This window comes from Boleophthalmus pectinirostris, unplaced genomic scaffold (assembly GCF_026225935.1).
Source record: "Boleophthalmus pectinirostris isolate CB_2022bp ecotype Guang Dong unplaced genomic scaffold, ASM2622593v1 HiC_scaffold_15, whole genome shotgun sequence".
NCBI classification, from domain to species: domain Eukaryota; kingdom Metazoa; phylum Chordata; class Actinopteri; order Gobiiformes; family Gobiidae; genus Boleophthalmus; species Boleophthalmus pectinirostris.
The window spans coordinates 20,707,865-20,730,964 of NW_026571070.1; the positions used below are offsets into that span (position 1 = coordinate 20,707,865).

The 23,100-nt window shown below is 38.2% G+C and overlaps 1 protein-coding gene across 1 annotated transcript; it reads left to right on the forward strand.

Moving 5' to 3' along the window:
* The first annotated feature begins 1,508 nt into the window (after positions 1-1,508).
* On the forward strand, positions 1,509-18,743 carry prdm14 (PR domain containing 14). The gene is made up of 9 exons (XM_055150808.1): positions 1,509-1,522; positions 4,171-4,781; positions 4,877-4,930; positions 5,039-5,199; positions 5,297-5,567; positions 5,651-5,853; positions 10,625-10,737; positions 15,956-16,041; positions 18,646-18,743. Exons 1-9 carry the CDS (start codon positions 1,509-1,511, stop codon positions 18,741-18,743), a joined length of 1,611 nt encoding a protein of 536 aa, XP_055006783.1.
* Positions 18,744-23,100: the final 4,357 nt, after the last annotated feature.

Below are 23,100 nucleotides of genomic sequence, written 5' to 3' on the forward strand. Positions count from 1 at the left end.
TCCTGGTGTGGGACATGACTGTAGGGCAGCGATGGCTGGGGTCCCTCCTGCTGATGAATGTATTCCTCTCTGTGGACTATGGCCATTCACAATCTCATCTCAAAATGATTTTCCACAGAGATCCAAAACAGCAGCAAAGACTCACGTGAAGCTGAATTATGAACGCAGCTCATGTAGTTAGCTGTTTGGCCTTTTGCTGTTCATGATGATTTTAACCTGATTTTATTCAGATGTTTTTGTTTATTTTTTCCCTGTGAGAATCAAATGATGAATGAAGATATGGTTGAAAAAACTGATCTTGAAAAACACTGCAGAATGGTTTGAGTGGAATGGTGATTTGTAAGATTAGATTAATTTAGTGAAGAGGTTTATATAGTGTATTAAATTAAGTTTTATTTTTCTGTATAGACTCATTTTAATTATTTTAGATGATTCTTTATCCTTGTAGCAATGAGAGAACTATTTCTAAAAGTGTGAACGAGGCACTTTTTAAAAATAAGTTTAACAGTTACAGTGGTTGTATTCTTTCTGAGAAGTCTGTTAACCTGATCAATGGAATATACTTTGGTCCTGTAGTTTCAGAAGATGTCAAAATCAAATACAATTACAGAGATTGTACATACGATGAGTAAAGCTTTTTCTATTTATTTTATTCCTTAAGGCTCCCCTGTCTGGTCAGATCTGCTCTTGGTGTGGAGCGGGTTGTGGTTTTTTGGGGATGTGGTTAGGGCCACGTGCAAACCTACGAGCCCTGGTACGGTAGAGATGGGGGCGAGGGGGGGGGTAACAGATTTGGGGAATCGGGGTGTGTGGTGTATACAGTGTACAGATTATCGCTTTGCTTCTCTGCCTTTAGCATAGAACACCACAAAAGCTTAAAAAATGACAGGACAAATTCAACACAGCCATACAAAAATCAAAAGTGTGCTTTCTATGTCGTCTGGAGCTGCTAGTTGCAAACTGTTTTTGGTGTGATGTAAAATGAGCAATAACGATTACTTGAGAATCTTGTGAGGTTTTTGTCTTTTTTTTTTTTTTTTTTTTCCTTTTTTGTATTTTTGTACAGGTTCCAGAATAAAAAGGACACGTTTTTTGATCCACCTTTGGATGCAGTATTAAGAAAACCTTTTTTTTTTTTTTTTTTTTAATTGCAGTTTGTACCAAGAAAGACTACACATCCACGCATACGTTCCTACATTCTCTTATGCAGCGCTGGAAGGATGGGGGGGTAGTTTGATGTTGCGCTCTCCCTGCCTCCAGCGGTTCATTTATCGCAGAAGTCACTTAGCCATATTTTATGAGCTCAGGCAGTAAGTTCTACTACTATAAAGTGTTGCTCTCAGTTTGATCTTCACAAAATATCAAATCACTTTCTCTAACCTCAAATTTTCTGCAAAACTTTTTATATGAGCTATTTTAACCCAGGACAGACGTGGAGCAAGCCAAATATTCAATCTTTTCAATTGGATTCCATATCTTTGTTTTTGGCCCATGACAACAAATGTATGATGTCATTTGACAGGTGAGATGCATTGGATAGAACCATTCTGAATGTATTGTCATTTAAGTCTATGGTGAAAGAGTAACATGCAAAGATGGCCATTTTTGTTGTTGTGAAATTAATAATTTAGTTGTAGCAGAAGTCGCATACATTTTGCTCATCACTTTTTGATAATCTGATTGTAAAATACTGACAAGCTTAGCCTTTTTGAGCCATTTGAAAGAGTGATTCAGAAGCCCTTTGCAAAATTTCCAAAGATTGTCACCATTTTAAAAAGCCATGTGGTAGCAGTGCATTTTTTAGCATTTATAATGAGGACAGGAGCAAATGCTTAAATTTTGCCCCTAATATACTACAACTGTTCAGGCCACTAAAACAGAACTATTTTTCCGCTTATGTGTTTTGGAAATGCCCTTTTGTATTGTCTGCCAATTTTAGAGCTAAGACGCAACGTTAAAATGCTAATAACCCTAGCATATTGCCTTAGATTGTCCGTCTTTGTTCTTGTACATTACACTTGTGTCTGTATAAATTTGTATTATGACTTGTGTACAATATTGAATGGTTGCTGAAGATGGTCACACACTATTTGTCTATGTCATTGCTCTTGTGTACTGGGCTTAGGGACTTGTTTTTTTCCATTTTCTCGTCACTGTTGGGTGGAGCATCTATTAACTGAAGGGATACTGAAGCAATATGTAAAATACTATGGACTTTCTCATTGGAAAGCTTAACTGTTGTGTTTTCCCTCACGGTTTGGTTTTTCGGCATTGTTCACAGGAGTCACACTGTATGTACGTCCACCTTTGTACCTTTAGTGTGTGTGTGGGCGTTTTATGCAAAGTTAAGACATATAAGAGAAGTTCGAACCACAGTTATGCAAGTTGTGAACTAATATGGCTTCGCTGATGCTATTTGCCTTGTAAATAAAGAATTCTGTTATTGCAATAATCAGGTGTGGCTCTACTTTTTTGTGGGTAAACCTCAGGGCTCCTGGTGAGACTGCCCAAAGCCAAGAAGTCCTAAAGCCAAGAGAGTGATTTGTTCATGGGCAATCATCTGGCTACAGTCTTTATTTTTCAGTGACTACAATAAAACAGAATTAAAGTGTTCTTTTTTTATTGCTGTGTGTGATAATGCTACAGAGCTTGTTTTAGAATTAGAAGTTAATTCACAATTAAAATGATCCCAGATGGACACTGAGTTCAGCGTAAAACAAAATCTAATATAATTCGTTGTTTGTTTATTTACACCTTTAACAATTAAAATGTATGTCTACAAATGAGGAAAACTTTAGGCTTGGGAACATTAAACATTTTCCAGTAATGATCAATTTTAAGATTTCATCACATTACATTTTTTTTCTTTTAAATTCTTCTTCAGATTGGTAGAACGTCCACGGAGCTATAGGCCTAAACTGTTCAAAATGAAAAGCCGGCATTTTGGCTCTTAAAACGCTTCTAAAAAGACGACTCTCATGTCGCTGGTGGATAATTCATGAATATAAACCGCATCAGTAATGGACGAAAACTGATTGCTTATCCTGAATTTTCACCATTGTCTTTTAGGGATGTCGCAAAGATACCAAAACACTATTTTTGCCACATGAGTAATTTACCATCATTAATAAGAATGCGTTTCCATTTCATTCATTCAGTCAAGATATGGCCTCTATTGTTGTGTGCCTTCCTATTCACCACATTCAACTCATAACAAAACCGAGCCTCCCCGATGAGGTCCCTTACATACAATCTGTGCGCGTGAGTGGGGGTCTTATATGGAAATGCATTAGGGAGAAAGCAGAGAAGTTAAACGAGCGGGCTGCGGGTGGGTTGGTCAGTGGAAAAGACGGTGTTCTAGTGGGTCATTGAGATGCATGAGGCTGACGGGCGCACTGGCCAATGAGGAGCGAGGCCGGACTGTATACAGTAGAGGTGCCCTCAGATGACCACAGAGCATCCCAGACAAGCAAAGAGGACGCACGAGTTCTGACGCTTCAGCCTGTGGATATGACACTCATACCTCAATAATTACACACTCAGAAAAAAGGTAAGTACTTTCATCAATCCAAATCTAACCAACATTTGTATCATAGGCTGTTTTAAGAGTTTAGTGAATTACTGTTAACTTTTTTATTGTGTGGGTAAGCCATTTGTAATTTCAACTTTATTTCGGATCTGATATGTGACCGCAAATGCAGCTCTAATTATCGCAGCATTAGTGCCTTTTTAAATACCACGGGGTCATTGTAAAGTCTATAGCGCGCTTCATTAATGTTGACCTCTGGCCCGCTGTTGACCCTGATTTGTCGCGCTATTTACCGGCTGATTGGTTTAAAAAACACAGGAACGTGTAATGTACCCTTGTTTTAAAGCACGAAGAACATTTTTGAGTTCACTGGGGTGGAAATATTGCGAAATTGGCTGCGTGGTCAAAAGGAAGGCACCATATTTGCCCAATATTGCTATGGTAGTTTTCTTTTAAGTGTAAAATGTATAAGCTTTTACCAATCGGGTCAATAGGTCAAATTGGTGCGTAAAATGCCAAATATAGAGTCATTGATTTATGTGTGGTAAAGCTCCTGTTTCCTCTTTTAGTTTTCTTGCATTAAACTTTTATACCTCCCCCTTCTCCTGTTCTCTCAAGGACACTTCCAGTTCGCCTTGAAGTTTCCTCCTCTTGACTATGTCCGTGTCCATGATGCCCCTGAAGACTTTCCACCCGGGCGCACTCAAGAGCAGCCCTGCCCGCGGTCTGTATCCGGCCCCCGTGCCCCCTCACCCCTTCATGGACTTCTTCCCTCGCCCTCACAACCTTCTGCACCCGCTCAAATCCCTGGGACGCCTCGTGTCAGACGCGTCTTTTCATTTTAATGGGCAAAGTGCAAATGGAAATACTGCTTTCATAAACCAAAATCATCTCCTGCACGAGCACATGCTTAACCCGTACGTCAGTCAGATGCTGCCAGGGCACGCGCTGTATCACAAACCAGAGGAGATGGCTGCAGTTGTGACGGAGCACGCGGCTGGACCTCTGTCCTCTCCGGACTTCAGAGGCAGTCCCTCCAGCGACAGGTCCTCCTCCACGGTGTCTTCTGCCACGACCTCCCCGCCCAAAGACGCGCTCCTCCAGCTGAGGAGCAGCGTGGAGAGAACCCCCGAGAAAAGAGCCTACAACTTTAGTGAGGACGACCTGTTCATGGTGCTGTACGGATACTCTGGAGGCAAAGAGCGCAGCGTGGGACATGCCATTTCAGGAGTGTCTCTGATGGAGCACTCAGGTAAAACAGCACGCAATAGAAATGCAACATGCAAATTCTTTTTATAATTAGGGCAATAAAATAACGAAAATCGTTTTCTCTCTTTTATTTTCCAGTTTCAGATAACCACGTTCTTCCATTGGACAAAGATTCACTTGATCTGCCAGAAGGTAAGCATCTTTATCAAATTCACACAAAGAATGTTTTCTTTTTTTAATTTTCTATTATCTACTATATTTTTCATTTAGAAGCTTAACTTTTGTGTCATTGTAACCTAGGACTCTCCATCCAACAAGCGGCCTGGGGGAACGTGACGCACTGTGGAGTTTTCGCTGAGAAAAGCAACATTCCTAAAGGCACGCGCTTTGGCCCCTTCCAAGGCAAAGTGGTCAACACCAGCGAGATCAAAACATACGACGACAACACTTTGATGTGGGAGGTAATGTGTGACATTTATTTTTATTATTTCATTAAATAATCATAACAAATCATTTAAACGCGAAGGCTTTTTTTTTTTTTTTTTTTTTTTTTTACAGGTGTTTGAGAACGGCCGCCTGAGTCACTTCGTGGATGGGCGCGGGGGTTGTGGGAACTGGATGTCTTTGGTGAAGTGCGCGCGCTTCCCGGAGGAGCAGAACCTAACAGCGGTGCAGGTGCAGGGCCAGATCTTTTACGAGGCCTGTAAGGAGATCCGAGCGGGCCAGGAGCTGCTCGTCTGGTACGGAGACTGTTACATGCAGTTTCTGGGCATCCCACTCACACTGAAAGACACCAGAGACGAGAGCACCACGATTCTTCCTACTGAGGGTTAGCAAAAGAAAGAAATACTCCGATTAATTAATACGTTGTTCATTGAAGTATACTCAACTTTTTAAAATTATTATTTACAGATACTGGGGAAGGTTTCAAATGCGACAGATGTGGCAAAGTTTTCGCCTATAAATATTACAGAGACAAGCACCTGAAGTACACCCGCTGTGTGGATCAGGGCGACAGAAAGTTCCCCTGCCATCTCTGCAACAGATCCTTTGAAAAGAGGGACCGACTACGCATCCACATCCTCCACGTGCACGAAAAACACAGACCACACAAGGTAAAGCTCTTCAGATACGTAAAATAAACAGTGTAAATAGACGCACAATCATTACGCATAAGACAGGCCTTGAAGATATCCATGATGGCTGAAAAGAGACAGACATCGTCAGACGCTGGATGTCTATAGTGGTCTCTCTCACCTCTCGTAAATAATTAAGAATTTTAACACTAGTGCACCTGTAAACTCAGTTTGGGCAAATCGTTGCTTGTCCTAGATACTAGAATAGTGCGAGTTGAGGAATAAAATAAAATAATCTGTTATATGTTATACTAGATGCCTCTTGGCTCTGCTCTATAGATGCGCAAAGAAAGCAATTAGTGTCTCAGTCTAGAGTGTCTCAATAACACATGCCTATGATAATGTTAGGCACAGCAATAGTTTAAGTTTTTTGTTTTATGTTTTTTTTACATTGTTTTTGAGATGGCTAATAATGTTGAGTAATGATAGAAAAGAAATCCGTGCTAGCTCCGAGAGAATACTACCATTATCTCTTAAGTGGTTTTATCACCTACAATATTAAAGGTGACGTGAAAAATACTTTATACTCAATCCTTAAAATACAATATTTAAAAAATAATCTCCTATATTCCACTCTTTCATTATATATTCAAATGAATCTTATCAACAACTTCATACAAGAGCTGGTGTGATTTCGACGAATTGATCCATGTCTCAGTCAATTTGGCGTCATGATTACGAGCCTTATAACTTGTAGAGAGACAACGGTTGTTTGATGATTTTTTTTGTCAGATATTGCCAAGATGTACTCTCACATCCAATATTCATTCCGATTTCTTTAGTCTTTCGCTCCAAGCAGCAACGGACCTATACATAGCGTGTTACTCGATAGCAAAGGCTCGTCGTGCGCCGCCCGTCTCGTGCCACTTAAATCCTCTCCTTTTGCTAGCTCGGTAGATTCATACATAACAAAAGTCCATTTAGCAGACATCCTTGTTTCATGGCGCATTGGCCGGACGCCCTTATTGTGTCCCTCTCGAGGCGCGACGCTCGCGGCACACACTTACGGACGTCATAATCTCTCGCCAGATGTTATTACATGCCATCCACTTAGTTGTAGACGACCCCAGAAACTCTTCTTAAACATACAGCATGTGTTGGATCAGTGAAGCATACAGAAGTATTTTTGTGCTTCGTCCTTTTCTCTTTAAAACATGCTCCTTAACACCCTTGTAGTAATACTAAGACTCCTATCGGTCAGGTAATTTGTTTGAACCTCTTTTTTATTCAGTGCGTTCTCTCAATCGAATCAGATAACACAACGTGCATTATCACGTGGCTCTATCGCTCGACTAACTTGTTTGTTATCCTGTTTTTACTGCACAGTTATTCGTCTATATTTATGGTGTCCTTCATGCCTATAATGTCTTATTCTTTGGAATATCTGTATATAGTCATTCTCCTCAGCGTATTCTCACCCCTACTATCTTATGTACATCACTATAGGAATCTTAAGATCCTGAGTCCGTCAAAAATATAATAGGCCGATCAAACCTCCAATAGGCCCTGCTGGTACACCCTAATACATCTACATGCTCATATCGTCCCTTCTCCCATTATTTATTCGTTCTATAAGCAAAACTGTAATGCCCTCGAGAATATGGTCCTGAAATAAATAAAAACTTGAACCATTCGTTGTATGTGGTGTATTTACATTAATACAATTAGCTATCACTTTGGTAAATTCGTTTTTCTTGCTTTTCCAAGGCCTTCACTGCCTCTAGTATCCGTGCGCACATCCAAACCACTCACCGCTCACAGCAACTCCTAGCGAGAGCGGATCCTGATTCTATATGTCTAGAGCTACTGACACGAGCGGAAGGTCTGGCATCTCTTCGTACCGTCCTTCCTTCATCTCTCATAGCCACAGCGATAACCAGCACACAAAAACAACAGCCCGGCGCTGGTTACAAACCTTGTTTTCCTTGCTGCAGTCAATGTGACTGGCGCGATTAAATTGGTCTACTAATTCCAGAAAGTACGGCGCATGAGAAAGCTATGGAGCAAATTCCACCTTAAAAATAGTCAGTACGATAGTGAGTATGCAGTTTGTTATATACGATTAGCTGATATTCATTAAATGAATTGATAATCTGAATGTCGTTAATTTTGATAGATTGGAATAAGAGCTTTTAGCCTTACTTTATTCATGAGGACAGCTTTTTGAACTCAAAATATTTATATATAAACCCAAATATAACTTTTAAAAGTGAAATGAGATCATATTTTAGATGATTTATATAGCAGAAAAGACAGTTGAGCTATGGAAGACAAAACATCGTCATATATTATCCATCCTCTCCTAATCCATCAAGGATTAAAAACCATCAGAAAATATCACGCGATGGCTTAGTCTCTAATGTTTGTATTTGGCTACATCTCAGTTTTATTTCTACATTGATTCCACACATCAGACCCTACAAAATAAACTGGCCATCTGCATACACTAACACATAGACTAAATTGAACCTAATTTGCTAACAGCGCCGCCATTAATACGTGTGTATATTTGCTTAGGATTTTCTTATCTCAAATGTAAAGTCTCTACATGAGAGCTTGTTCTATAGTACTGGCTCAATGTTATGTCTATCGAATAATTGCAAAAGGAAAATCTACTATTATTATAATCTCAGTTATACATCTGTATGTAGTGGGTCTAGAATATACCTTATTTGTGATGCATCTTTGTTGTTGTTTTTGTTGCTCAAAGCGTGCCATTTTCTGGGCTCTGTGTAAATACAACAATGCTTTATCTAAATTATTATTTCAGTCTTATTTATGACAAAGGCTTAAAAAGCAGGCACTGTGCGTAGAGACGATATGATATTGTTGTTATAAGCGGATCTATTTAATTATTATTGATAACAACTCTGGAAGTTTGATGTTTTATGTTAATCTAAAACTGTTAGTTTAGTAGTCTGTTTTGTTCTATGACCCTTTTAAGTGTATTATTAGCAGAGATTTAAAATGATGCGGCTCCAAATGATAACTCCCTGATATGCTCTCATAGTTTTCGTGTTCTCACAGAGTTTATACTTTATATTATGAGATCCACATGATTCGTGGCCAGTGTCTTCTGTCAAAAGTTTTAGCACTGTTGTAAACTTTTTGTATCAGCTGTGCCAGGTCGACACACTTGCGTCTGACTCATTCCTCACAGGTCGCAATATAAGTGCTAGCTCCTGCATGTTGCTTTTTCTGACTGCTAAGCGGAAATTCCACATGATAACAAGCCATCGATCCGTACCCGCAGAATAGAAAATGACACATTACTAGCTTAACATTTATTACTCTCATGACATGGGACAGTTTGGTGCAGGGTTGATCAGCCTCTCGACAAACAAAGAAGCTGACATTCATGCACACTCCTCATCAACACAACATGGAGCATTCTGACTATACAGTGTATGACGTCGGTGCTAACCCCTCTAGATCTTTCTCCAGACTTATGCAACGAGAGATAATAGTAACATACCTGTTAAATAATTTGTTCTTGAGATATTGGTTCTCAATATAATAATGTACCACGGATTGAAGTGGACATAAATTGTACAATGCGTTGTAGAAAAATCTTAGTGTTATATAGCTTCGCTGTGATATGAGATTGAAAATTCTCGGGGTCAGCGATATATAGGGTTTCCAGGATTCTTTTGAGCACCGTTGTGCCACTAGTGAAAATTCCATAAATTCAAGTGTTAAAGAAAGCCGTCTGATCGCCAGTCAGATGTGTGTTAATACTATAAGACTTGCCCTTCATACTGGTTCCGGTCAGTATTTCTTCGAACTTCGCCCACATATGAAGGAATGTGTGATAGTGGTCGTGCGTTCGACAAACTTGGCTTGAATCATAGTCAAGTGTTAAGAAATAGCACGCTATATTACAAGTGCTTTGGTGTTATCCAATTGTTCAAGACTAGTTTATAACTGTTTATTAGCTCACAAAGTCAGAGGCTGCCAAGTTGGTGCATCGGAATATATAATTCTCTCAGTTGTTGGTCGTGCAGAGTAGGTAAAGATAGAGGTAATGTCCCATATTTTATGGGTGATCTGTCGAAAGACATGTTTTCTGCAACGGGTATTTTAAACAGTCATTTGATAAATAACTTTTTACTCCAACTTCTATCCATCTACTTAAAGATGACTTACATTACCGATAAATCTCTTATCCATGCACACACTTTTTTCTCTATATTGTCTCTGTGACCCTCTTTGTTGAATACTAATCTATCTTGCGCTATACAGATATTCAATTTCAGTGTATATCAAGAGAATGGTATATATATATGAGTATTAGTCTCTAAAGTAACTCTTACTATCTATTTAGCAAATTAAAAACAAGATGAATCATTTTGAGGCCGTGATTTTTCGACATGTGTGACATTTGGATCACTTTTGTAGCTCCACAAAATATATGTATTGACAAAGTTTTGTACGCGCTTCGTGGCTCCTTCATAGAGCATCTGACCTGTAACTTTTCGTATTATCTGATGCCAGTTTTATGCGCTCTCCATGAAGATCGAAAGCGGTTTAACGCACACAAACTATAAGCTCGCTGAAATACGTATTACATCTTCGATTATTTATATTACATATATTTATTGCTTATAGCGAATGGTGGCCGACCCTGTGTGAACCTGAATACCAGCAATCTAACAAAACAAAATATTCCAGTATTGCCAACATTCTCTGCGGCATACTTCAATCGAGTGTAGTTTTCGTCTCAGTTATCCGGCTTTAACCTTATGCACAGTCTACCACAGTCGAGACTCCTCAACTCCAGACTCTCAATTACAGACTCACACTGTCTCGTTTTATCAATGTTCGTCATCACATGGACATCGGTCGCATAGACAGAGGGTCAGGGTAAGAGCTAGTCAGCTCTCGTGCCCAAGCGCTGTTACATTTATTACTGTCCATTCCTCCCAGCAGTTTCAATGGTTATGCCGTCTCCTTAAATGTGTATGCCTCAGAATTGAACAAAGTTAAGCTTCATGCAACAAAATATCATAAGTCTGTTGCAATGGACGTCCCCGTGTAGAGCGGCCCGAGTGCCCCTATCTAGTCCATACACAGGTACACCTCCATGCCCCCACTTCTGACTGTCAGAACTTGTGGCTGTGTTTATAAAGGATCACCTACATCCACCTGTGAAGATAGATGGTATAGGTTAAATGCTCGGAGACCCATGAGGGTGAGAGCGACTACGAGAGCAAATGGACAAAGGAACGAGACATAACAAAAAGAAGCAGTCGCTCACAGTAACAGGAATTCTATGGTATATGGTTGTATATGAGCTTTCATTTGGAGATTGTTAGCGCGCTATTTTATTAGCACTTCTCTGCGTTGACTTGGCTGGATATAGGAGAATAATGCGCAATCATTTTTTTATAGCTCATGATCGTTATTCTAGCATTTAATTGTATAGTAACTTTGAGATTCTCTAGACAGATTTCTCCTATCTAATAAGCACTACTGCTGATGACACATTGTGCCATAGTTAACTACAAGTGCTTGAATGAAGAATGACATTAACAACACGAGGTTTGTACAAATATCAGTATGTACTCCATATAACTAAGGGCTTTGATAGCGACTTGCAATCTCCCTCTCGATAGTTATGTATGATACTTGTCTAGTGTTATCGACATTATTGAACGAGTAGCGTTTTCATAAATTCTCGCCAAAACGTTTGTAACTTGATGAATGAATAAAAACTGGAAATGTTTACCGAATTTCTCGCTTTGTAGTTTGCTGGAAGATTCTGCTTGCTTTTACCATACAAATGAAACGGGGGTGGAATATATTACAAATGGTTTTATAGGGGATAGAGTGGTTGAGTACTTCTACTTGTTTAAGTCCAATATAGCATAGATGATTAACTGAAGATAACGAGACGACATCACTCAACAGAATTGTGTGATGTATCATATGATTGTTTGCCGCTACTTCGTCTCTTAGACCTCTCCTCTGTCACTATGAAGCGTCAGTATCCAGAGAAGCGCAAATGATTCATTCAAAAAAGATAAAATACTGCACTAGATACTAGTAGTCGAAAGGCGTCTTCTTGCCTATAGCGCGCAGTGCTCCTTCTACTACTTCATTGCTAGTTAGGCTAGTAATGTGTGCTCCTCTCTGATAATATCGGCCCTCATATAGTTGTCCTAGTTCTGATCTTTCTGTCTCTTGTAATAGTGTTACTCCTCTTATCCTCTCAATACTTCATCTTCGCTGCTGCACGCTGTCCTGGTTGGTCTTCTCACTCTCGTCTCAAATTCATGTTTTTTATCCAGAACACATAAATATCCGACACAGTCTTTATTGTCAGGGGGAGTGCTTCCTGGATCAAATAGTCTAATTTTTTATATGATGTATCTCCTGTCCTCTTTGTTCTTCTGTTCAAACTGAAAACTCGTCTGTTCCAGCTTGTGATGTCATTGTGGCAATACAGGCATACAGTGCCCTACATCATTGTGTTCCTCCATTCCTGCTACACCATACAGCTCCCTGTACACATCAGAATGCTACTTATTGATGAGTGAAATGCGCTCCTTCGGTGTTGCTTTGCCAGACTCTAACAGATCGCCTATAACTATAAGAGAGTTAGTAATAAAGTCAAATTTATTCTCTGTATCTCACCTATTGTTGACATCTCGTGTTAAAATTAAGTCTCTACAAGATTTAAGACAGCTCACAGGTTATGACAAAATATTAGGGACATTTAAGTCATGCTCATATAAACTATGTATATATATTTTTGGTAACAATACTTCATAATTATTTATTCTCTATTTGATTTAAACTGTACCAGACTCGTAGTGGCTGCTATCAATGGATAGTGAAATGAGAAAATATCTGTGACCTACATATACTCGTAGGGTTGTAGTGGTTATTTGGTCAATATTGTAAAATTCACAGACATTACACAGGAGGCAAAATAGTATCTCGAATTCTGTATTGTTCTTCCAGCGTATGCAGCAAGCGGACAAGAGCTTAAATCACTGGCTGATATATAAAGATTTGTCACTACATTTTCTCTTCTGTAGACAACAAAACTCAGACCAAAGACTCTCTCCGATAATTGTGTTGTTTTTTTTTCATTTCGATTCAGTGTGGCTTCCTAGCATCCTCTAGCATATATATGAGCAGTAAGAAATAAAATGTACAATAAAAATATATCATGTTATCTCGTATACCATCTCGCTCTGCTCATCTTCTAATGAAGACCTATGGCGACTAGAAAAAACATAGATGGATGTGTTCTACAAAATGAATATGCTCGATGATTAGGCTGTATTATCTCCTTAATAGCTGTCAATAGTGTGTGTGTGTGTGTGTCTGTGTAGTGTAGTATGCATGTCTCGTGTCGTGCTGGGCTGATCGTAGCGAAAGGCTCTCTGTTCCTCACCACTCAGTGAAAAAAACAAAAACCTATTCCTACATGCTCTCAGCACCATCTGTGCTTATCTCTATCTTACTTTATTGTTCAAGAACAAGCTATCCGCTAAAATACAGCTTATGACGCTCTCGCTCAGAAAGTTTATAGCGTATGTCAAGCGAGTGGTGAGGCTGGAACTATATCTATTGGGAAATCATTTAGGCGTCTTACGAATATATATTCGATTATTGAGACGAGTCAAAGATAATTTTTCTCATAGCACAGGCACCATTTATGTGGTGATTAATTCTTTCTATTTAATATATTTGAAAAATCAAAGAAAAGTCATTAGTACAGGAATACTGCACGCTCTAAGTTCTTTTATTTACCTTAAATTCATCCTTCAGCCAACAACACACATTAATATTTAAAACAATGGATTAAATAAATGTATACCAACATAGCGAGACTCAGAGAAATTTTTAGTAATGACACACAAAATCTGACAATCTTGAAATACACTGAAATAGGTATTAACTCAATTACAGATATTGCTTGACAATTTGGATAATGTTCACTCGAATGAGTGGTAAGTGACTAGACCTGCTCGCTATATTTTATACTCTACATACCAGTAATATGTGCACCAATAAGACTGTGAGATAATGCGACTCATTTGTTTCATGGCTATTTTCATAATACTTTGCTATAATGCTTATAGTTTTTCTTAGATATTTGACCAAATTATATAAACTCACCTTAGTTGTGATAAATACTAGTTTAAAATGCCCGACGATGCCCAAGGAACTGACTCAATCATTTGAAGTGTTCCCATTGCACGTTATATTGGACTAAGATTCTATATTACTCAGCTAGCATAACTGCGAGAGACTATATTTCAAGTATAATAGTACTTCAATATTGATAGTAAATTACTGTTCAAGTACTTATAACATGTTGACTATTTATTTACGTAATATCATACTTCTCTGATTTTGATACGACTGGATTACATTTCGAAATGCGAAAACTCATCATAATGTGTTGTGTCTTATGATTAAGAGACCTAGCTAATCCACTTGGACCGCAATGTTTTTTAAATAGTCGTATATATCCATCTTAATTAAATTTATAACTCTGGAATGAACCCTTTGCTTATATGAGATCATTGCATAATAATAACATAACTCACTTGGAGTCCATGATACAGAATTATAGGCTCGAACTAATATAGGTCTCCTAACTAAGGAGCTGCAAGTACTTTTTACAGCAATTTTCTCGATCTGTTTCTCTCTGGCAGCCTTTCAGAAGCTTTCCTTTACACACACGCAGCTGCACTCGGAAGTTGACATATTTTGTCTTACACATACAATTTTTACGATACATATGTATTTCAATATCTCTCCCCTCTGACACAGTAATGTACTATGTGTCCGTATGTGTGCACACATTTATATGAATTTTTGATCCCTATTTTCGATTTAGTGAGACATTGTAATCTCAAAAGAAATGATCTTAAGTGATACTTCAGTCTTGTTCTTTGACCCTATTTTCTTATTGTGCTTTCATTTAATTACTTATACACATTGAACAGGTGGCTCAGAAGCCATTATAAGTCTAGTGTGCATATTTGGGGCGACATACTCACTTCTCTTGTTATAAAGTTAAGTCTATATTCTTTAGTTTTATTTTGAAATTGTGTCAATGGCAATCAGGACTCTTTGTCTTATACTGCTCATCAGATCTTTTCTGTGCCAGGAGTCTTCAGATTTCTCATACATTTATCTGCTGCTTAGTCTTATGAGAGCTTTTCTCCTTTCACATTGATTTCGACCACACGTATAATGTGTGTATTTCATGATTTTGATTCATTCATATTATTTTGCAAATTTTGTACCTATGTTGAGTTTTATTAGTGATAATGGATAGATGCACGCGTCAAGACTGCTCTAGAAGGGTGATCACGATATTCTTCGTACAATTTCTGCATAAAATAGTTCGTGGTGTGGAGCTCCAGTTGCAAAAAACATAACCGCTGAGGATGATATCATGTATTGCTGCATATTTTGGTGTGTTTCTTGTGGCATTTGCGCTCTTTGTTCTCCTCTATTTATCGCAGCATGACGTGACATTTTGCTTGCTTACATAAATGCCATGTTTTCTCGCAGTAATTTAATATTCATGTGTACTCCTACCAACAATAACTCTCAGGTACTCGTGTTATCTGATTTTTCCCTAATACAAGACAGCGTTCTCCTCATAATATATCTAAGTTTCTAGATATATATATCTAAGGGCTGTAGTCTTTGTCATTGCTCAAATGCAATTGACTATTATATTCTTAAACACTCCTTATTGCAATCTCCTTGCTGATGTCATGTGTAATCCAGGAAGAACTCCTACCTCGTGTGCGTATGATTTCAAACATTGCGTGTCACCTACATCCTTCGCTAAAGGTATACGATGATGTCCTAGATAATAATCTCTGGATTTTAAGTGTGTTCAGTCTTCGGAATTGCTCATATCATCATGCGTGAGTAGCTAAAAATAAAAATTAAAAATATTATAAAGAACATATACTATATTGGATACTCTGCTTATATATGGTAAGAGACAAACTATAGCATTGTTATACTAAACTCCGGGTTTCTTTGAGTGTCACCATTTTGTGTTTGTGAATCTCTACTTTCTGTTTTGTCCCTCAAGGTTCGAGCGTTTTGCCTCTCTTTACATGGTGGTACAGGGTAACTACGCTCTGCGTCCGTCGTCAGGAATTGAAGCGGACTTCCCCAGTAAATTTTTAATCACTAAATAATAATATCTCTTTACAGTTAACCGTCTAACATGCTATAGTGGAAAACTATAACTGTATAGTACTTACACATGTGAGTTTACTTAGGAAATAGATAAAAAAAAAAACACTTCACATTATAAAAAACACTTTACATTTAAGAGTTTCTATTCCAAATTGAAATGCTTTTGATTTGATGAAATTAGTTATATTTAGTCCTATAGTCCTCTAGTATTTTATCACTAGTAACAATTACTGATGAACTGGATAATTAACATTAACATTCAGAATGCTTATACTCTCCTCATCTCTTATCCCTGTTTTTGTTGACTTTTATGTGAAGCACTTTGATCAGCTGAAGTTGTTATAAATGCACTATATAAATAAGCCACTGAAATCAAATTGAAATGAATATATGAGACAGGCCAGTCTTACAGTTCAATGCAGATCATTGACATAGTCTAACCAAATCACTTTGCAATGATGGAGGATCTTCTTAGGCACAGTTTCTCAATTTGTGGCCCCGTCTTGTCTCTCTACTATTCATAAAGCACAGAAAGCCAATTTTTGAAAGCACTGTTTAATTAAAAGGAAAAGTATTTATTGTAGTGATTTGAGGAAATTATAACATTAAAAAGATATATTTTCTTTCCGATTGTTAATTTCTGAATGTTGAATTTTTCATCACTCTTAAACCTGTGGACACCTAGAACTCTCAAAACACATTAAATGCCTTAACCTTAATTAACCATTATCCTCTCCTCACTACAACCTTGTAACTGTTTAGAAATGTATAGGGGAGGAAAATGCTATTAAGCCCCACTATCAGAAATATGTGATGGGCTCCTCCCTTAAGCCAATTCTAATGCATGTCGGTTAACATGTGTGATTGTGATTCATGGAGTTAGAAAGTGTTATGGGGTCCCTCTCTGCATGTGCCACACTTTACAATACTTCATGGGGTTCTATTTGTGTGTCCTTATGCGCACGACTGTTGTGAGGAACCCAACTGTTATTCCTGTGGGTGATGGAGCTGAGCATAGAGAAGGAGATGCAGAGGAGAGGTTACACAAGTGCCCTCCCTCAAACACACTAACATAACATTTACACACATACACAAGTTATATGAGTTAAGTTAAAGAGTTTCCTCATCAAAAACATACCTGGAGTTGTGTTTAGTTTCATTCACACATTTAACACACCCATTCTGCATATTTAGGCTGAGTTCTTCTCTCAAACAGAAAACACCTTGTTCCACCTTGTGATGTCATGTGGTAATACAAGAAATGCTCCACTGCATTTTTAAACTTCATACATCCTCACTAGAATAATTTGGATCATTTGAGCCCTGGAATTGCTAACCTTTACTAGACTAAAGGTAAAATATAGCTGTTTACATGAAAACAGTTTGATGACCTCACAAGGTGGAACAGAGCAATTTGAGTTTTGGAGATGTAGACAGATTAATAATAAAGGATGACTCAAACATGTGTGAATAACAACAATAAAACAAAACACAACTCCAGGTATGTTTTTGAGGAAGTAACAACAGTTTAACATGGCTAAAAGCTCACAAGAGTCAATTTTGTGTAATATAGGAACTTTAAATTACTTTTATTCCTTTCATTACTATAACTATTATATTTTTATGACACCATATTTCCCTTCCTAAATGCACCCTTAAACCCTGAATACAGTATTTAGTGATAGATCATGTCCATGCAAATCTTTGGTGACAGTTTCCATGTGGAGTGTGCTGCTCCTGTAGAGAGGCTGTCCATTCACAGGTGATGTCCCTCTCCACAGGGAGGACATGTCAGAAAACCCTGGGGTGTCCCTGTGATACTGTGGGACAGGGAGGACAGTGGACCCCATGCCGCTGCAGCTCTATACAACAGAAAAGACACACTGCTGCATGTGGAGACAAAGCATGTGAAAGTGTGAGGGATTGCCAGGATCTGCAAGACCACAATGCACTTATAATAACTATTTAAGTATAATGTTTCTATTGGAAAAATGGCACGATTTTAGATGTGATACTATGTTATTTATACTATGTGTTATTTATAAAAAAAATATATATATAAAAAAATATATAAAAATGAATTGAAATGGATTGAATCTACTGATGTTTTGACATATTGAAATGTTTAATTACTAATAGTAGAGTTATAATGAGTAGAGTTATTATGTAGATTCACAGCGTTCTGTTCTGAATATGGGAGGATGATTTGCTGAAAATGCTATAAGAAAAAAGGAGTAATTGGGAATACTAATACTTTTATTTAAGACCTTTAATTCCAAGGAATCTCAGACTGCCTGCACAGAGAAAGCAAACTCAGTTATCTAAAATAACTTAAAAAAAAAACAAAAAAACACTAAATATACTATAATCAACAATTAAAAGTCTGACTAAATCAAAATTGTCTTCAGTTCTGCTTTAAAAGTCTTTACATCAAAATGCCGAGAAATATAAATATATTTTGGGTATACTGTGCAAAGCTGAATGAATGAAAATCTGCACAATTCTCCTGATTATTGACAGTCATTTTTCATATTCATGGGTAAGTTTGTAAGCATTGGTCTTTCTTTCTTTCCTCTGCAGAGTGCACCTATAGCTCCAGAGTGGGTGGAGCTGTCCTCAGGGGGGATTTACAACATATGGAGCAAGCAGGAGCCACATGCAGCCCCATGCACTCATGAGGGGACTGCTCTGACTCTGTTGGTTCAGCTAATCTTGACTAAGCCCTGCATGTATGCTCACACTCACACACTGTACACATCCACTGTCAGAGAACTGGCATCGCAAATACACACAGCTTACATTAAGAAAAGATGTATGATTTTTAAGTGTTGCTGAGTGATAAGAGACAGGAGGGTTAAGGCCAGACAAGTACTATATTATACTCTTGAAAGCTGCTTTAATGTTAACAGTGAATATGTATATTGAGAATAACAAGTCATTTCAGTTCTTGCATTCAACTGATAACCTTTCCTTTGGGGATTGAATAAAATACTACCTTTTCTACAGGGTGATGAGGATGTGCTTTATTACTGAGAGCCTCAACTTCAAAAATTATGAGCGAATATGTTTCTGGATCTCAGTCAAAGTAGAAAACAAAATATACTTTTCTTTTACTTCTACTACTTTCAATTTTCCCTTCTTTTAAAACTGCAAGTCTGAACTGTGCATAAGTTAGTAGATCTAAGACAGATGATTGATTTCCTTACAGTCCAACATAAGCACAGTAACATTTACCACAAAGTACAAATCCTGAAAATGTATGCACGTAAACGCCTGGACATGCATAAGATAACACAGAGAGAGCAGTGAGGCCATAACCATCAATATGTCACTCACTTCTAACATGAGATAGGGACAATAACTCATGTACCAGCTAGCTACCTCTTTTCAAAACCTACACCTGATTCAACAAAGCTAGTCCATTTCTGCAGCTGTTTATAGGCAGCCACTACTGTCTGCAAGGGTATTATTTGAGAATCAGCTTTTGCAATCAGTTCTTGCAGAAAAAAAACAATATCATAGATCAGAAAATAGGGTAATACGGGCCATCTAAGGCATGAAGTAACATGTAATTAGCAGATTAGAACATGTGGATGAGTTGAAGACCTAATTTAAGAATCACAAGGTTAAAGGTTACTTGAAATAAAAATGACTGACCAATAGTCTATAAAGTGACATGTTAAGGGTCAGATGTATTATTACCTCCAGACTGGCACACTCCTGTTGTTCACGGGACAATTGACCGTGACCAGCAGCAGCTCATGATGGCCTCTGAGGGTCAAAGGGAAGCCTGTCCTGGAGGGCCCCAGGGTGCTCCATTCAATTCAAAACAATTGTTTAAGCACTTGATGAGATTAGATACATATCTCAAAGCTTTATACCTCCATTTGAAAAGACAAGAACAGCTAAATCAAGAGTCCTGAGAGGATTGTTGGATAAATAAGGTGGGGAAATGATGACACCAAAGAGGCAAAACATTATGATCAGTGAGAAACAACATAAATCTGTTCATCAATGTACCTGCAAGTTGACAGGGCTTACATTGAGTCTTCAAACTGATAGAAGCATGGACAGGGCAAATGTAATGGCTAAACAATGCACGCAACTGGTTCAAAATAGTAAAGTACATTTTATTGACCCCATAGAGAAATCTGTCCTCTGCATTCAACCCAGTATTCAGTGAAGCTGGAGTCCCCGGGGTGGGGGTGTAGCCTGCTGTGCAGTTTTTAGTACAAACAGTGTCCGGTCCAACCCAAAACACAAGATGAAGCTGTTATCAAAGATGTAAGAATGCACAGACCCTAACTTATTTTGCCTGTTGAATATTGCCACCAATACTAGACTGAAGAACATACAGTATGCAACAAACTGACGTACATGTAGTCATTATAACACTGTAACCCTAAGAGCATTCACCTTCACTGTTTCCCTGAGTCATGATTGCTCTTTGACAGTGGAGCTGGAAGACAAACGCCCCCGGTCACCTTTGAGCGTGTGCTGAAACATTCATGAAGCCTTATGACCCTCTTCCTCACCTAATGTTCCCTAACAGGGCTTTATGACTTAGCCCTAGCCTAGCGCCACCTCACTGCTCCTTTCCCGGCATCTAACTCTTTAACGTCCCGCGACCATGTGCCCTTTTAGCCCTTTCAGCGATTCTCCTTCCCCTCGTTTAGTAAGTGACTTGACCAGACTAAAAATGGCTGCAGCAGCACTTAGCTTGATTACCAGGTCAACACAATGGTCAGACTGCAGGTAGTGGTCAGTGGACGTCTCCTCTCAGTGACTTTGCAGCACTGAGGCCTGGAGACCCCTGGTCAAGCTTCACGTGTGGTCACTGACGGGGCTTTGTAACTGGACCCTCGGAGCATTGATCTGTTAAGATTGTCACTTTAAAGAAGAGCCGCCATTAGGGTGGGAGCTTTGACAGTTGATATCAACATCAGTGGCTGTTGTGACAGATTTGGAAATGACGAGGGGATAGGGTTCAGTGGAGGGGTGTGCCAGGACAACTACAAATGAACAGGATTACACAGGACCTATTAAGAATCTACATTTGGGATTCTCAAACACTGGTTCATTCCAAAATACCTTTTTTCTGGGTTCTCACAAAAATATTTTAGATAGCTATTCTGATTCTATTATTTCAGGTAATAGCTAGATGTTTTTCTGTCCCAGAGTAGAATCAAAATAGAAAAGAGAAGTTGAATTGTTAACTGCTCAAGTACAGCTAAAAATGTCCATTGAAAAGGAGTCCAATTTTTGACTTTCTCAAATAGGACACGTATGCTCCAATATTTGTTTTAATTTATCTTGAAAATTTAAAAAGTAATAATGTAAAACTGTGTGAATGCCCGGTCTCAGGACAATCAAGAGTATGAATTGCCTATTTATTTGTGGCAATAAAAGTAAAAAAAAAAAAAAAAGAAGAAGAAAGAAAGAAAGAAAGAAAGAAAGAAAAGAAGTTGATGGGTAAAGTTAAAACAAGAGCAAACATTGCAATAAGATCTTGACAAAAAATATAAAAGTATACATCAGATTTTGTCAATATTGTAATCAAACTACTAAATACACTGCTTCGCCAAATTACAGATATTCACCAAATGGGACATCAAAATAAACTTAAGAAAAGACCATGAACAAAATTAGGTACTTGAACCAACTCCAGACTGCAGTTACCTCAAGTATCTTTTAGTGTCTATTGAGCAGGTGACCTTATCTTGTCATTGCTCTGTCTGTGTGTGTCCTGCTGCTGTTACTCCACAGGGACCGGGGCCTATACGCACTATATGTTTTACTGCATCCACCGTCCTCCCCACCGTGTTTACCTCTGTGCAATGGAAAAAAGCCATATGCTAAGTGGACTAGCGTTACGGCTCTGGTTACAGGGTGCACCGACGGGCCCCACACACACCGGACTCAGGGGCCAATAATGTGAGGGCCCCCATTGATCTGTTTGTGTCTTTCTTAACAATTTCAAACACATGAGATGTATCTGAGCCCACACAATCTTTTGATGGCTATTGATTCATCTGCTAACACAAGGCTATTAATTAGAAGTGGTGATCAGATCTGCTTTTTGAATCTAGATTATCAAATGTCCTACAGTATTCTTGACTTGTATGTGCACTAAGGTGGGTAGAGTACAAAAAAGTACTCACAAGTAAGAGTAATATTACTTACAAATCATTTTGAAAGGATCATCATTATAACTGACGGAGCAGCGCAAGAAATTCAGTAAGATAGTCGCACTGTAAAATAGTATTACTCTATAGACATAAAGAATAGTGTTTGAAAACTAATCAGAAAAGTACTATTGTATGAAAAAGTAACTCAAGTAAATGTATTTGAGTACTTCAGACCTCTGTATGATGTATGTAGTATTGACTGGATTAGCACTGAATATGGATACGGTAAAATGCACTCCACATTTCTTATAATCTTATCTTTTTTTCAGAGAACTCAACCAAAAGTGCACAGCTCGGCAACTCTTTTATAATTCTTTCATGGGGATGTGCTGACTCCTGCATTCTCCTATGGATTTGTAAATTCAATACTTCTGAATATTTGTCTTACAACCCCAAGTCATTTGCAGTTTCTCTCTTCTTAATGCTGAACCATATCCTGTTGTGATGCTTTATTTTGCTTGCTGCTTGGAATAGGAAGCAAGGTAAGATTAAAGGGTTGCTAAATTCTCAGCCATAAACAGTACAGACCTTACCCTAATCTAGAGCTCTCATAATTTTTCTGAACATTGCTCTAAATTATGTTATGTTATTTAAATTCCATTCTGTTGACTGTATGCAGTGTTGCAAAGCTGATGTAAGAAATACAAATGTTCAGATAATTTCATATTGTTAACATACAGCTTGTGTTACTTGACTTACTCAAAGTGGGAAGAGTAACCACAACTTTTAGTCAAGTAAGAGTACTGTTACTTCAATAAAAAATATTACTCAGGTATGCCAGTATGCTGCTAGAAAAGTACAATTTCTTTAAAAAGTGACCCCAGTAAATGTAACTGAGTACTACCCA

What these genes read in the sequence shown, in the direction of transcription:
- prdm14 (XM_055150808.1), top strand. An exon ending in CGCATAGACAGAGGGTCAGG is followed by an intron (nt 10,738 to 15,955) that starts GTAAGAGCTAGT and finishes TTGTCCCTCAAG; the next exon opens with GTTCGAGCGTTTTGCCTCTC. An exon ending in AATTGAAGCGGACTTCCCCA is followed by an intron (nt 16,042 to 18,645) that starts GTAAATTTTTAA and finishes TTTCCTCTGCAG; the next exon opens with AGTGCACCTATAGCTCCAGA.